This window comes from Podarcis raffonei, chromosome 5 (genome assembly GCF_027172205.1).
Source record: "Podarcis raffonei isolate rPodRaf1 chromosome 5, rPodRaf1.pri, whole genome shotgun sequence".
NCBI classification, from domain to species: domain Eukaryota; kingdom Metazoa; phylum Chordata; class Lepidosauria; order Squamata; family Lacertidae; genus Podarcis; species Podarcis raffonei.
Window position 1 is genome coordinate 32,921,507 of NC_070606.1, and position 15,262 is coordinate 32,936,768.

Consider the following 15,262-nt stretch of genomic DNA (forward strand, 5'->3'; position numbering starts at 1 on the left):
CCGTTCCCTACTAGTTTTGCAAAAACATCACATAAGGGACTCAAAAGTACCTTCTGAAAAGCGCAAATGCCAGTCTCAAGAATGTTCACAGGAATCAACACGTCACACTTAGTTCCGACCCTTTAGATCCCTTTAAAGCAGCCTTGTAAATAAGCCCACAAAAGTTACCAGCCTGTAAAAATGTCTTACTGACCTGCTGGGTATGGCAGTACAAACCCACCCAACAGCATGGAAGATGTGGATCATGCCAGATTCACATCAGAACTGACAAAAGATTCTGTTCCTCAATATTTTGTTTTTGTCCCTTTCTTTTCTGAGCTGCAAACTAAGGCAGCGGTGCTGAGTTGCGTCCAATATTGGGGGGGGCACACGCGCATGAATAATGTCACATGTGTGACGCCCCCCACCCAATCCAGCCAGGCCCATCCACTGCCAGCCACCTTACTTTTTTGAAAAGGGTGCGCAGGAGAAGATGCTTCGCCCTGCACGTCCCTGGCAAAGATCGCCTGTGTGTCTTCTGGGAAGGTGGGTCGAAGTTGCTTCACCTTGCCAGGTTCCTGGCAATACTCAAAAGGATATGGCAGGGCTAAACATCTTTGTCCTGGTGTGTCCTTTTGAGGTTCACCACATTTTGGGGGCAGCCCCCTTCTTGAAAATATGGGGGGGGGTCCCCGGAATTCAGTTACTGCAGAGGCAGCGGGAGAGATGTGGCAGAAACTGATGTCAGCAGCAACCGAGCAAGATGGAAGATCACCTGTGCACTCAGATGTGTTTGTGGTGATAGTGCTGATTTATTTATTTGTGGTGGTTAAGGTTGCCCTTTCAGAAACATTACCTTAAGAATATTCTGTCGCCTAATTTTAAAAGTGGAAGATACGCACCTCAAACTCTCCTTTGGTGTACTTGGCATCAGGCACGCTCACAATTTCATCTTCAACCATCTCAGGGATTCCCTGAAGCACCAAGAAGAGGAGTCTTAGATTTGGTTATTGAGCAACACAGGAGATAAACAACAGTATCACAGAATTATTACTAACTGCAATATATGGCTGCTTATGAAGTTAGTAATATGCCATGTAAGACACAAGGAACTGTAATTATTGTAGAATTCTGGTACTTTTCACTTTCTATGTTTTAGAAAAGGTATCATTCTTTTTAAAATGTATCCTTTATCCGTTATTTCTATTTATGTATCTTGCCTAGGTTAAGAAAATTCCTTAAAATCCCAATCAAAAAATATTAAAGTTGTTTATGTATGTAACAGCAGCAGATAGGATTCTTTATGAGCAGATGTGGAAGCAAGAAGTTCCCACGAAAGAAGAATGGATAAGCAAGATAATGGACTATGAAAAACTGGGGAAAATTAACAGCAAAATTAAGAGAATCTTTTATAGAAGAATGGATGCCTTTTTCGGACTACTTAAAGAAATATTATAGTACGATGAACTCGCGAGCAGGATTTGAGCTGTGAGAAACAGGTGTAATCAGATTATAATATTGTAGTTTTGATTTAATAGATAGAAAATAGGGTGCAGTGGAAGGGGAGAAACAACAACTCCATGAAAAACGGGGTGGGAATCAACAAAAATAAGAGAAAATATATTATTGTGTCTTGATTGTATATGTTTAAAAAGTTGAAACTTAAGACTAGTCCTTAAAATTGTTCTGCAAAAGCCAAGAGACTTTTAACACCAAGAAGATTTAAACCCTGGGCACTGCACACATTTCAGGAAGGATTTTGCCCATAATATCAGGTACCCCTCCCTGTAGAATCCCAGACCCCTCACAAAGTGGGACACAGGTCTCCAAATTAGTACATACATTGAAATGCCAGAGTGTGAGGACAGCAATGACCATGGCTGTGGTGGTTCTTCCTCTGCCACTGTGGCAATTGAACACAAAGGCTGTGCGGGAGTCTTCAGCCAGAGCACCCTTCATGGCTTCCAGCAGCTGGTCAAAATCCTAAAGGTGGCACACAAAGGGCATTTGTGAGCAGCCTAGTCTTTCTCAGGGGTGTGTGTGTGTGATTTTCACATGTGCTCAGTACAGTACTCACGGCATGTGCCAAATGTATGTTCTGTCCCTCAAAAGGCCTTTAGGTGGCAGCAATGCCCTGATGAGGCAAATCCACTACAGACAGACCAGATTTTAATCACACTAAGTTGCTGCAAAGGGATTCTAAATAGCACCTAACTAATGCATGTTCCAATGCCTCTTTTAAGGAAACGCAAACCGGGTTTATTGTGGGGGACGGGCTCGCCCCCATCTAGGGGCTGAGCAGCCCAAGACTTTAGTTGAGTCATGTGAACCGTGTCACATAATTTGGAGAAGTGCAAAAAACCACAGGACAACTGCATTTCATGAAGCACAAATCAGGTCTGTTTACTTAAAAACACAAAGACTAGACAAAATCCCTGGGGGCATCCCTATTGCAAAATCAAGGGGATGGGGCGAAGGGGGGTGGGAAAAAAATAATGGCTCATGGTTTTTGTCTAGCTGAAAAAATGGTTTTAGGACAAAGCATTATGTGCAGCTGTGCAATTTTTTCCCCACAAGAGGCTTCACTTCCCTGCCCCCACCCACCCAAAAAAGAAAGGCACCCACAAAAGGCTGGACTATTCAGTAGAAGACTAGCAAGTGGAGAGAAGGGTTGCTTAAGTATCAGCCATCTTAAAATTCTCCATGTGGAAGAAGGTAAGGGGCGGAGATATGGGGTCCCTGTGTGGTGCTTACCTTTTCCTTAGGAGCACAGAAATCTGGGATTGGAACCCGTTTATACACCAACCCCTGGCAGGTGCTTTTGTGCTGGTTGAAGACTTCCTGCATGGTCAGGCATGTCTTTAACATTTTCATCTGCTTCTCCTGTTCCAGATAGACCTCCAGCCATTTCTGGGATTTCAGCAGGTCATTCTTCACAACAGATTCGAGTTTCTGAAGGAGGGAAGCAATGAGGCAAAAGCAACAAACAAAAAGGCTCATGAGGAATTACCACAGTTAACTATGCAATTATCACTTTTCGTTTCCCTCTGGCCTCACTCACGTACAATTCCCCTCCCCACAATCCTTGTGTGCCTGCTTTTTGTAACTGCGTGCATCTGACAAAAAGGAATGAGGTCTATGAAAGCCAGTGCCATTAATAATAATGAATTTTAAAAGATGTTTAAATTGGTGCTCCCTCCCCCCCAAAAAAAACCCAAAGCCTTGTTGCTAGGGGTAATTGGGATGGAGGCTCCGAAGAAGATGACTAATCTTTTTATGTATGCAACAACCGCAACCAGAATTCTATATGTGCAGAAATGGAAAAAAAGGAAGAGATTCCAACCCAAGAAGAATGGCTTATAAAAGTAATAGATTATGCTGAAATGGCAAAACTGACTGTAGAACTAAGAGACCCAAATGATGAACTGTTTATGGAAAACTGGAGGCCTTTTTTGGATTCGAGATATGAGTGGTGGTGGGGAAAATATAAGATGGAGTTAGGGGGAGTTGATAATAAGCATAATGCAGCAACCAAGGATATGAACAAAAACACCAGGGTGGGAAGTCAAAAAGAAATATGCAAGAGAATGGCATACTGTATGCAAATAAATTTGTTTAAATCTTTGAGAAACAATAAAAATTAAAAAAAAAGAAAGCTGATCAATTTAAGGTTCCAAGGTGCTCCAACGTGGAATTAAAAAAATAAATGGAGTGAGCCAATAATGCTTTTAAACTCAATTCGTCTGATAAATAATGCAAGGGGAGAACAAGCTTAGGCTGGCATCTGTTATTTCTAAGAAAGAGGATCGATCAGCTCCATATGGAGACGCAGAGGTTAAATCTGGAAAAGACAACAGGCTGAAAAATGTCCTTTGTGATGAGCATGCCACCATGGATGTGTCCTCCTTGTTCACTCCTGCATCATAACAGTTTAAAAACCGGGGCTTGGGGTGGGGGGTGCAACAGTTAGCCTGTCACACCAATACAACAACAGCCACAATGAAAGATGCAAAGTGCCATCAAATGTCAACAGATAGTAAGAATCTCCTTGTCGGATACTTTTTAACTGCACAGCATCCTTAGAAGCCACCCTAGAAAAACACTATCATTTTTTTCCAATTCCTGCAGAGTGGCTGCCTGTTGTGAAATGCTAACTGCCCCAGATCAACTCAAAAGTTTCCCAATACTTACCTGGCGAAGGAAAAAAGAGAAGTTAAAAGCGCCTGGGCTCTCACCTCCAGCTGTTCAGGTGACGTTGCAGGCACTGTAATCTGCTGCTCCAGGTTGCTAACCTCTCGGACGGTGTAGGTTTGCTCGTTCCCTTCTAGGACCACATCTTCGCGAAGATTGATCCACAAGATGTGGGAATACTTCCTCTTCGTATCTGTCAGGTAGCTCAAGACATTCCCTATAGCCTGAAGAAAATGAGTAATAGTGGTCTTGTAGTAAGGTTAACACTTACTGTGGTACCTCGGGTTACATACGCTTCAGGTTAGAGACTCCGCTAACCCAGAAATAGTGCTTCAGGTTAAGAACTTTGCTTCAGGATGAGAACAGAAATCGTGCTCTGGCGGCACGGCAGCAGGAGGAGGCCCCATTAGCTAAAGTGGTGCTAAAGGTTAAGAACAGTTTCAGGTTAAGTACGGAGCTCCGGAACGAATTAAGTATTTAACCCGAGGTACCACTGTACTGGGAAATTATATATAATGAATTGAAAAGGATGTTTAAAATAATGTTTGTAAAAATAAAAAAAAAACACCAGAAGCTTTTCTTTTGGGAATTATAGGGACAGAACTACCAAAACTGTATAGAAACTTATTCATGCTACTACAGCTGCAAGAATGCTACTACAGCTGCAAGAATGCTACTCGCTGAAAAATAAAAAGAAGCAGAAGTCCCAGCAAAGGAAGAATGGATACAAAAACTTATGGAATATGCAGAAACAGTGAAACTTACTGGAAGAATAAGAAAGCAAGATAACAAACTCTTTATAAAAGAATGGAAGTGGTTTATTGAATATTTACAGATAAATTGTAAGCAGATAAGAACATTGGCAGGGTTGTTGTAATGACCTCCAGTTTTATAAGAGTATACATTTAAAGTAAGATGAATAAATGAGCAAATTAAGTTAATTTGTATATGCACAAGGTATTAAAAATAAGTTTAAGGTAATGCAGAAAGAGGGGGAAGGAAGTCAAGTTTTGAAATGTTAAAATGATTGCAAAATTAGTGAAATGTATAAACCTGAAAAGCAATCAATCAATCAATCAATCAATCAATCAATCAGAGAATGCCTGCATTTAAATGCCTGCATTTAAAAAGATTTAAAAAGCAACAACCCTACAACTGGTTAGTTGTGTGACTGTTTCTCAAGGGCTCTCAGTCAGCTTCCTTTTGTTTCCACAACTTCACTGGGTTTCACAGGTGTGGGAAATCTGGATACTCCACTGTCTTTTTATTTTATTTTTTTAAGGATCAAATTCCTGTTTTGATTTTTTTTAATAATAATAATAATAATGCCTGTTTTTAATCCGAGAGCTCTTTGGCCCTATCTCAGTCTCTCTTCTCAGAAACTACACAGCATTGTTCAATTACCTTGGTGTTTGGCTGTGCCATCCCATACACAGGCATCTTGGGGACTCTCCGGAAGTTGGCCACGCTCATCTCCTTGACCGTGCTGAGCACATCTGGAGAAAACCTTTCATCCACCACCTGCAGCAGAAGCAGAACTCTAAAGGCTGCGGCGACCAACTAGGAAAAGCTGGACATTCATTTTGCTCATGCGGTTCCCAGAGACACTTCCTCAAGCACTTCCTGCCTCGGCAAGATCATACCGGGAAGGACAGCAGCTCTTACACCAACAACCTCCTTCCAAATCCCACTTAAACTAAAAACCTAATGTGGTGCCTTTCCAGATGAAGCCCGTCAGCCGCACCCAATGTGGCCGGTGGTCAGGGATGAGAAGCACCGCAGCCCAACAGCATCTGGGAGTGGGCACCAGGTTGGGGAAGGGTGGCCTACAGAAAGAGCAACAATAGTCCCCAAATCACATGAATGCGATGCAGATCTGAAATCACCCAAAGCATACGCAGATACGGAGGGTAATCTGCCCAATGGGTGGCATTCAACTATATCTCACCCGGAGCAGACCCACTGAAATTAACGAACCTAACTTAGCCACATCTACTAACTTCAATGGGGCTGCTCTGAGTAGGGCTAGCACCGAATGCCACCCAATGTCCGCTGGTGCTCAGGCATGCCTGCGCACACTCAGTTTAACAGAATCCCTGGAAGAACGTGCTGTTACGTTTTATAAAACCTGACTGCATCCTCAGTAGAAGGCTGAGCATGTAGGGGTGGGGGAGAAAGGTGATATAGTCCAACCCTTTAACAAGGAGAACAATTGCATCCACAAGCGGGAGCCAGTGTGGCACAGTGGTTAGAGTGTTGGACTATGACCTGGGAGACCAGGGTTCAAATCCCCACTCAGCCTCAGCCTTACAGGGTTGTTGTGAGAATAAAATGGGGAGGAGAACTGTGTACGGCACCTTGAGCTCTTTAGAGGGAAAGTGGGATATAAATGTAGTTGTGGTAGTAATAAATCATAATTATTATTACAGAAATGTAATAAAATGCAAAGATGCTGTCCAAGACGGCTCCAAGGAAGGGTGTTCAAAAGTCAGGCAGTGTAGGCAGGCTGATCAGGGTAAATATATTTAATAATAAAAACAACAACAATAACTCAAAATAGTTGACTCACCAGCACTCGTGCCCCCTTAATTATCTGCTCCCCTGTGACCACAAGCTCCAACAGGTTCATGTTGGCTTGAAGCCTGTATAGTTCAGAGTGCCTGCACATCCATCGGCTGAAATCTAGGGCAAAAGCAAGGGGGTACTTCCAGTCCAGGAAAGGGAGACAAGACAGACAGGGACACTGTCAGAAGCAAATCAACGTACTGCACACATCACAAGTAATCGTTAGAAAACATGGCATCCTGTTGGCACAAAAAACACTTTCTCCTCCTTATGGAATAACACGCATTGGCTGAAGATGCTGCTAGTTGAGGCCATAATCTTAGCAGCAGAGAGAATTATGTAAACATCTTGTGGGTATGGAAGACACAAGGCATGGTGGCCAAATCTGCTGTCGCAGAACAGGATATAAAGTTGTCCTTTTCTCCCTTTCCTTTTCTGTAAACCAGTGTTTCTCAACCTGACCGCTGGTGTTGCTAACTAGTGATGGTGGGATTTGTAGTCCGAAAACAGCTGGAGACCCAAGTCTGGGGAACACTTGCTGTAAACCAACATGGCAAATTGTCAAGGGTGTTTTGCTTGATTTGACTGAGCTAAAGGTTTCTTTTATTACAGGGCTCTTAATGTTTTCATCATAGTGGCCACTGAGTAAAGAGCAGTGGGAACGACAGTGACACTGACAACAGCCAACTTGATGCCATGGCCTTTGGCTAGCACAATAAAAGTTTATCTAACACAAGCCATCTCCCTTTACAATTTGATCTGACCACAGACTCCCAAGAGCAGGCATAGGCAAACTCAGCCCTCCAGATGTTTTGGGACTACAGCTCCCATCATCCCTGACCACTGGTCCTGTTAGCTAGGGATGACGGGAGTTGTAGTCCCAAAACATCTGGAGGGCCGAGTTCGCCTATGCCTGCCCAAGAGCTTGCCAGCAAAGAAAATTTTGATGACTGGTTGGGTTCAACATTCACTTCAGTCTCTCTGGGCTTCACGTTCAGTTTCCATTGTATGCAAGTGAAATGTTTATAAGGGTAGAACTAAACAATGTGGATTCAGCATTTCGCAAGGACCCCCCACTTTCCATGTGGGTCTGCTCAGGCTTCCCCCACCCCACAGCTGTGGTGCCTAGGCTGTGGAACACCCTTCCCAACAGAGACCCTGTGTGCCTCATTATTTTTTGCTGTAAAGTGAAAATGGGGCTTTTTAAAGAGAAGTTTTGGCCTGATTTAAAAGCTTTTTGTTTGTTTTTTGCCTCTTGCAGCTTTTAAGGATATTTCTGTTTCATTTTCAAGCTTGCTTCCCCTCTTCCCTCCCATTTCATTTTCCTCCTGTGTTTACATGGCAAGTCTTAGGGGGCAAGGGACCATATTGGAAGTGGCTTTCGTAAGCTGCTCTGAGAGCCTTTATTTGGCTCTGAAGAAAGAGGCTTGGTGTCCGGTTCCTACCCCCCACCCTTGGCACTGCAACATCTAGTTCCACTTTCCCTGACATATGTAAGATGTCTGCACCCCATCACTGGGTACACCCGGCAAGGGTGGAAAAATGCACAGCATCGTTTAGCTCAGGGAAGAATACTCACCTGTTCGTGAAGGTAATAGTTGAAAGCTATCAAGTAGAAGTAGCGCTCAAGGCTCTGCAACGTCCTCTGAAGGAAATACTCTTTGGTGCTGTTCCCCTACAATGCAAACACACAAATAGTCATATTAATAAGAGGCACTTGCCATTGTTGTTGTTGCTGCTGCTGCTGCTATTAAATTTGCATCCCACCTTTCCTCCCAAAGAAGCCCTGGGTAGCAAACACCAAGTGACAAAACAATAAAAACATCTTAAAAGCAATTCCAAAACAGACACAGACTGTGACAGATCTTAGCTTAAAAGTTTTGTTGAAGGTGGACTGTATTTGGTAGGCACCAAGACGACAGAAGCTGTGTTAATATTCATGGGGAGGGGATTCCAAAGCGTAGGTGCTACCACACTAAAAGCCCATTGGTGCAGAATGAACATGATAATAAGAGGGTATCTCCAGGAGGCCCTCCCCCGCAGAGTAGGGCTAGGCGATATCTGGTTTTCAACACTTTGATATTATCACCCAGGGACTTGCATAGTTGAGTGAGGATTTGACTGATTTCCCCTGTCCAACTACAAAACTAAACCATACTGGCTCGCCATATGGAAAATGTAGAACTTTAACATTTGACTCTATTTATAAAGGGACTACATTCTGTTTTGGGGAGGTGTTGCGAGGGGAGAGAAAGAATTTGGCAAGCAGTCCACTGGAAATCTGCGACATTACATAATTGTCTTTCGTTAATATTTACTTGTTATCTCCCCTTAAGAGAAATCCGGCCACAAGTCATTTATCAAAAAGATTAAGGAACATGCTTAGGACTAAACTGAACATTCTCCTGCATGGAAAATATGCAGCTATGCGTTAAAGGGGGAGAGAGAAGAGATAACTGGGCACGCTCCACATTAAAGTCTCCCTAATTATCTGTGGGGTGAAGGTGAGGCAAGAGTTTAAAACTGTGGCACACTTTATGGTTGCCCTCTAACATTCATTTGTCGAGTGAGCGATAAACTTGTTAGCGTAAACTTATATACGAGTCTGTTAAATAAAATGGTCCCTTCTTGCCTTTTCTCAGTGAAACAAGACTGAATGGTGCAGATATCGGATTTATATGTGATTTATCAAGACAAATGTGGCCGGCCAGGTACCCGTCAACCTTTCCCATTTTTGCAGTTCCAGATTGGGGGGAAGGGGAGGTGAAGAGAGGGATATTTAGCCACTATATAGCTGACAGCCATTAGCGGCTTTTGAGATGGAATCAAGAGATTTAAAGGCTGGAAAGGCATGGTATACACTATAAACATAGATTTACAGAGACACACATCACTCTTCCTCCATGATGCATTTTGTCCAATGAGAACATAACCCTAGGAAATTTTTCCATTGTTTTAAGAAGAGCTGTTGCTGTGTTTGAACTTCAAATAAACAGTCCCTGTGTTTGAAATGTAGAGCGGGGTCCAAAGGCTTATTTCTCAGAGCCGCTGAAGACATACGCCAGCCGCATCCTGCAAAGGCCAAACTGAAATTCACCCAGACAGGAAATCCAGGGCTGCATTCGCAAAATGGCTGCTCCCAGTGGCGTAGCGTGGGGGGTGCAGGGGGGGCCGTCCGCACCGGGCGCAACATCTGGGGGTTAGGGTTAGGGGCGCAAATCCACGGGTTAGGGGGCGCAAATCCACGGGTTAGGGGGCACAAATTACTTGCCTTGCCCCGGGTGCTGACAACCCACGCTACGCCACTGGCTGCTCCAGAGCTCCATTCGCAAAATGGAGTGGTTCTTCCCCATCCTTTTTCCCCTCGCAACAAGCTTATGAGGTAGATAAGGTTGTGATGAGATAGTGTCTGGCCCAAGGTCACCCAGTGATCTTCAAACCTGAGTCTCAGAGCCGGGCCCTATCATGAGGCACAGTAAGGTAGCTGCCTCAAGCAGTGGGTCAGTGCTTGGCACACCAGCCAGGTTGCTCCTCTGCAAGCAGGGCTTACACTTGCCACCTTTTCAAAGAATTCAAAGGACGTGCTTAAATCACACTCCTGATTCTTCCTTTAAAGTGGTATAACCTGACACCATAGGATGCCACATCCCTGACAGGTGGGTAGTCCCGCCTACCAGTCACAAGCAGTCTGCAGAGGGTGGATTAGAGCAGTGATGGAGAACCTCAGGCCTGAGGGATAAACGTGGCCTCTCTGCCTGCTCCTTGGGATTCCCGCCAGACCACATCCCCTTTCCTCACCGTGCCCCTCCTTTGCGTGTTTCTGACCGGCAAGAATGCATCCGTGAACTCCCATAATGCTTTGAAGCATTATGTCAGGTGACAGAGTGTCAGGTGATTCAGTTGGATGGAGGACAGAGGGGGCTGTGTGAGTGTGGCCCCCAGAACGATGACTAGAAGGGAATTAAGACTCTCAGGCTAAAAAAAGGGGGTTCTCAACCCCTTGATTAAAGTACTAGGCAACAGTTTTTCAGTATGCATCAACAGAATGAACTTTGTATTTAACTGAATAATGGTCTAAAAATTCATTTATATGCTAACTAATTAACTGTATTGTGCCTACTAATGCACCTTGCTATAAAGGCAAATATCAAAGGAGTTGGGGCTTTGGAACGCTGCAAGAAGAAGAAGAAGAAGTTATTTATATGTCGCCAGCCACTCTGGGCAGCTTCCAACAAATTAAATCATTAATTTGTTGGAAGCCGCCCAGAGTGGCTGGGGAAACCCAGCCAGATGGGCGGGGTACAAATAATAAATTTATTATTATTATTATTATTATTATTATTATTATTATTATTAATTATTATTATTATATTATTATTATTATATTATTATTATTATTATATAATAAGCACAGTAAACATTGATGAAACATTAACAATTGAAGGACTGTTACTTCAGTCTTCTTTTCCGAGGTGCAGCTGCCACACCTTGCTTGCACAAATTAAAAACCAAGAGTTGCTTACACAGCCTTGCATATAGCACTTTTTTCACAGGAGGCTAACTGCAGCTAACAGAGCTGGATTAAGGCAGGGATGAGGAACCTCAGGGCGGGAGCCAAATGTGGCCCTCCAGACACTTGTACCTGGCCCTCAAGATTCTCCTCATCCCACACCCCTTCCCCAGCCAAGCCCCTTCCCCACCCCCCAGCCCACATCCTCACCAGTCCTGCCTTGCACCTTCCATGCCTGTTAGACACAGCCCTTGCTAAGGAACAAAGAGAAGGAAAAGAGACAAAGGCATTGAACAGCTGGCAAGAGAAAAGGACCCTCAGGTATGGGAGGGAAAGAGCTTTTATGAGAGTTCGGCCCTGCCACCACACACACATTGCCCCAGGGATGTAAGACAGTTTCCTTGCAAGTGCAGTTAAGTCTCCTTCAGCCAAGCAGGAGGTGGCGCAGAAGATAAATCCCTTCTGGTGTGAGCCCTGGCACCACCCAAAGCCTGGACCCTTCTTTACAAATGTGATGATAAAAAACAAATAATAGCAAGTGCTTTTATCTTCAACGGCAAGTGTTCTCTTGAAAAAACAATATATCCTTCCGGTTTCCTGAATAAACATTTGGAAAGCTTTCTGACTTTCAGTACAAACTGTCCTTGTTTATAGCCATAATTTACACCTGAATAATTTTATAGTCTATCCTGTTTATGTCTTTAGGCACGCGGTGGGCGGGGGGGGGTGCAGGGAGGGCAGGGGAGAGAGGCAACCAAAAGGAAAACTGAAGCAGTGTGTCCCCTGTGCTCATCTTTCCTTTTTCACATTTTTTGTCAACTTTTAGGAAAAAGCTGTATGTCAGGAACGGAGAGAGCATTTTCTCAAAAAGTGAAACAAAAAATCTAAGCAGCAGTAAGGACAGATGAAGCCGAGTCTCGGAACTCTTGAGAACTGTACACACTAATTAACAACAGTGGGTCCAATAAGAGGCAACACATAACACCGACAATGAACTGGTATGCAAAAGGAGAAAATGTCTAATGAAGCTTGGGAGAACTAATGAGCAAGTGCAATTTCTATAAAACGTGTTATGCTGAATGGGGCTACTGAATGCTACTCTATGGCCCTTGGAAGTCCTTGGAAGATTTTTAATGCACTACATAAAATGCTAAGAATAATATTTATTTTTAATATTCTAGGGAAGCAAGATGCTAAGATATTCTGCAGAGGCAAAGTCACATGTGTATGTATACCAATGTAAGTTCCTAGCTAGGATGAGTTGCAGCAACACAACTAAGCCAATACCCCAAAGCTCCTGAAAGTTGTTAGGAGACCCCTAAAAAAAAGCAAAGGTAAAGGACCCCTGGACTCCGAAGTCCAGTCAAAGGTGACTATGGGGTTACGGCGCTCATCTTGCTTTCAGGCCGAGGGAGCCGGCGTTTGTGCACAGACAGCTTTCTGGGTCATGTGCCCAGCATGACTAAACCACTTCGGGGCGCAACGGGACACCGTGACGGAAACCAGAGTGCACGGAAATGCCATTTACCTTCCTGCCCCAGTGGTACCTATTTATCTACTTGCACTGACATGCTTTCGAACTGATAGGTCAGAAGGAGCTGAGACAGAGCAATGGAAGCTCACCACTGTCATGCGGATTCAAACCGCCAACCTTCTGATCAGCAAGCCCAAGAGGCTCAGTGGTTTAGACCACAGCGCCACCCGTGTCCCTAGGAGACCCTTAGTCTCCTCACAGAGCTACAATCCCCAGAGTGGTTTAACAACTAATCCCTCTTCCCAGGAAACTCTGGGAACTGTAGCGCTGTGAGACGAATAGGGGCTTCCTAACAACTCTTGGCACTTTTAACAAACTACAGTTCCCAGGATTCTTTTGAGGGAGCCATGACTGTTTAAAGTGGTATGACATGGCTTTAATGTGTAACACAGATGGAGCCTAAGTTAAATTTTAAAAGGTGGCCTTTCTTCCAAGGAAACATCAGTTGTGAGCTGAGGTAGACGTACATTAAATATCCCAATGTCCCTTAGAAAGGCATAATCATAACATGGGTCAAGCCCAGCTGCGGACGCCACTTTAGGAAACTTAATAATGCCATAAGCTTAGGTCAAGATTTTAAGTAGTAAACTAATTCAATCATTAAATTAAATGCTTAAAAATTTAAGAAGGAGGCTCAGCCCAACCGATACCTGAATCCGATAATCTTCTCCAATCCCTTCCAGCTTCTTCTTATTCTCGTAGATGGCTTCCTTCATGTCATGCATTTCCGAACACAAGGAAATAGCGGAATCCACCTGAGAAAGCCAAAGGCAAATGTCAATCTACTCAAGAGAGAGAGGATTCTGTACCCTTCAATCTCTTGCATGCTACATTTGCGCATACCCCCATTGGTCTTATCGCCTGGAAAGGCACTCCCCAGTTTAATGGCACAGTTCAAAATTGCGGCCACTTTCTGGACAACCTTCAAACTTATCAAGTTCACAGGTAATCGAAAAGTTTCTAGCGTAGATGCATTCCCTTTCTTCATTGGGGGGTTGAGAACAACTGGGGAGAACAGCCAGCTTTGGTTTTGACTGTGCTGTTCTCTTAACCAGGTTTTATTAAATTTGTTTCACTACAGTGGTACCTCGCAAGACGAATGCCTTGTAAGATGAAAAACTCGCAAGACAAAAGAGTTTTTTGTTTTTAGAGTTGCTTCACAAGACGAATTTCCCTATGGGCTTGCTTCGCAAGACGAAAACATCTTGCGAATTTGTTTCCTTTTTCTTAAAACCGGGCGCATTGCTTGAAGAGGTGCAGTTCCATGCTTCGCAAGACGAAAAATTTGCAAGGCGAAAAAACTCGCAGAACGAATTAATTTCGTCTTGCGAGGCACCACTGTATTCCATGCATTTGTATAGAACCCCCCAAAACAGTGCTGGTAGGTACAACCTAATTAAAAGAAAGAAAGTCCATCATCAACCTCCAACATTAACCATTATGCAAATAATGCTAAAGGAGCACTGCAACCAGTGTGTGCTCCCCAAACATTTCATGTTGGTGACACACTTTTTGGACATGCATCATTTTGCAGCACAATAATTCAGCTTTACTAGCAAACTAGAGGTTAAGCTCCTGGGGCTTGGGGAGTGTTCGCGCGACACACAGTTTGGAAAGCTCTGTTCTACACCCTTGACTAGCTGTTGTAAAGAGAGCTTTGACAATCACTTCTGAACAAGTGGTGCCCGATAACACCATCTTAGCCTTAAAGAGATATGGCGTGCTTGGTTCTACATCAGTAGCTGCCACGGGCAAGGACTGCAGACAGCAGAAATGGAGGGGGTGGAGAAAGGGAGTCAAGAGAAGGGCAAGAGCAGCAGGGGACTTTATTGCCAAGGCTCCATCTGCAAATCAATGCAAATTTGCTTACCTCCTCAACTATCTGCTGGCCTTTCGGTACTATGTCGATAAAGGTCTGAATAATTCGAAATCGATCCCTTGGCAAAGACTTAGTGGGCTGTGGAAGGCTGTAATTGGAAAAGGTCAAAATATGATATCTTTAATGTGAAGTGAACTCTCTCTCTGTCAAACACACACACAGCTATGCCAACTTGAGAGCACATTTCCACCCATTCAAAAATCTATCAGATGTAATCCCCTGCTTCATATACCAACACCTTCATATAGACACACACAAGCCATGGTGTTTATTACGTCCACACTCAATGAAATATCATTCCGCTTCAAGAGCTGGCCACTTATATACTACTGCAGGAGTCAATAATGTCTCCCAAGCCAATTATTTCATAATCCTATTTTCCTGTTCTGCATTTTGGTCATCTACATGCAACATCTAAAATCACAGAATCAAAGATTTAGATCATAGAATCATAGAATTGCCGAGTTGGAAGGGACCCAAACAGTCCTCTATTTCAACCCCCTGCAATGTAGGAATGTAAGCAGTGCATGCTTCATTTCCCAGGATAATAACCCTAGAGCAGCCTTTCTCAACCTTGGGTCCCCAGCTATTGTTGGGCTACAAC

General features: G+C 43.8%; 1 protein-coding gene across 3 annotated transcripts in view; it reads right to left on the bottom strand.

The window, feature by feature from the left end:
* Window positions 1-15,262, bottom strand: part of PALD1 (phosphatase domain containing paladin 1) — a 106,996-nt gene that overhangs the window by 35,168 nt on the left and 56,566 nt on the right. For all 3 annotated transcript variants that reach the window (XM_053388526.1, XM_053388527.1, XM_053388528.1), the window contains exons 9-17: window positions 14,650-14,746; window positions 13,430-13,534; window positions 8,315-8,410; window positions 6,740-6,874; window positions 5,575-5,691; window positions 4,215-4,394; window positions 2,734-2,931; window positions 1,822-1,962; window positions 882-953 (exon numbers count right to left, since the gene is read on the bottom strand). In XM_053388526.1, the coding sequence (XP_053244501.1) occupies window positions 882-953; window positions 1,822-1,962; window positions 2,734-2,931; window positions 4,215-4,394; window positions 5,575-5,691; window positions 6,740-6,874; window positions 8,315-8,410; window positions 13,430-13,534; window positions 14,650-14,746 (1,141 nt within the window). The remainder of the gene's footprint in view (window positions 1-881; window positions 954-1,821; window positions 1,963-2,733; window positions 2,932-4,214; window positions 4,395-5,574; window positions 5,692-6,739; window positions 6,875-8,314; window positions 8,411-13,429; window positions 13,535-14,649; window positions 14,747-15,262) is intronic.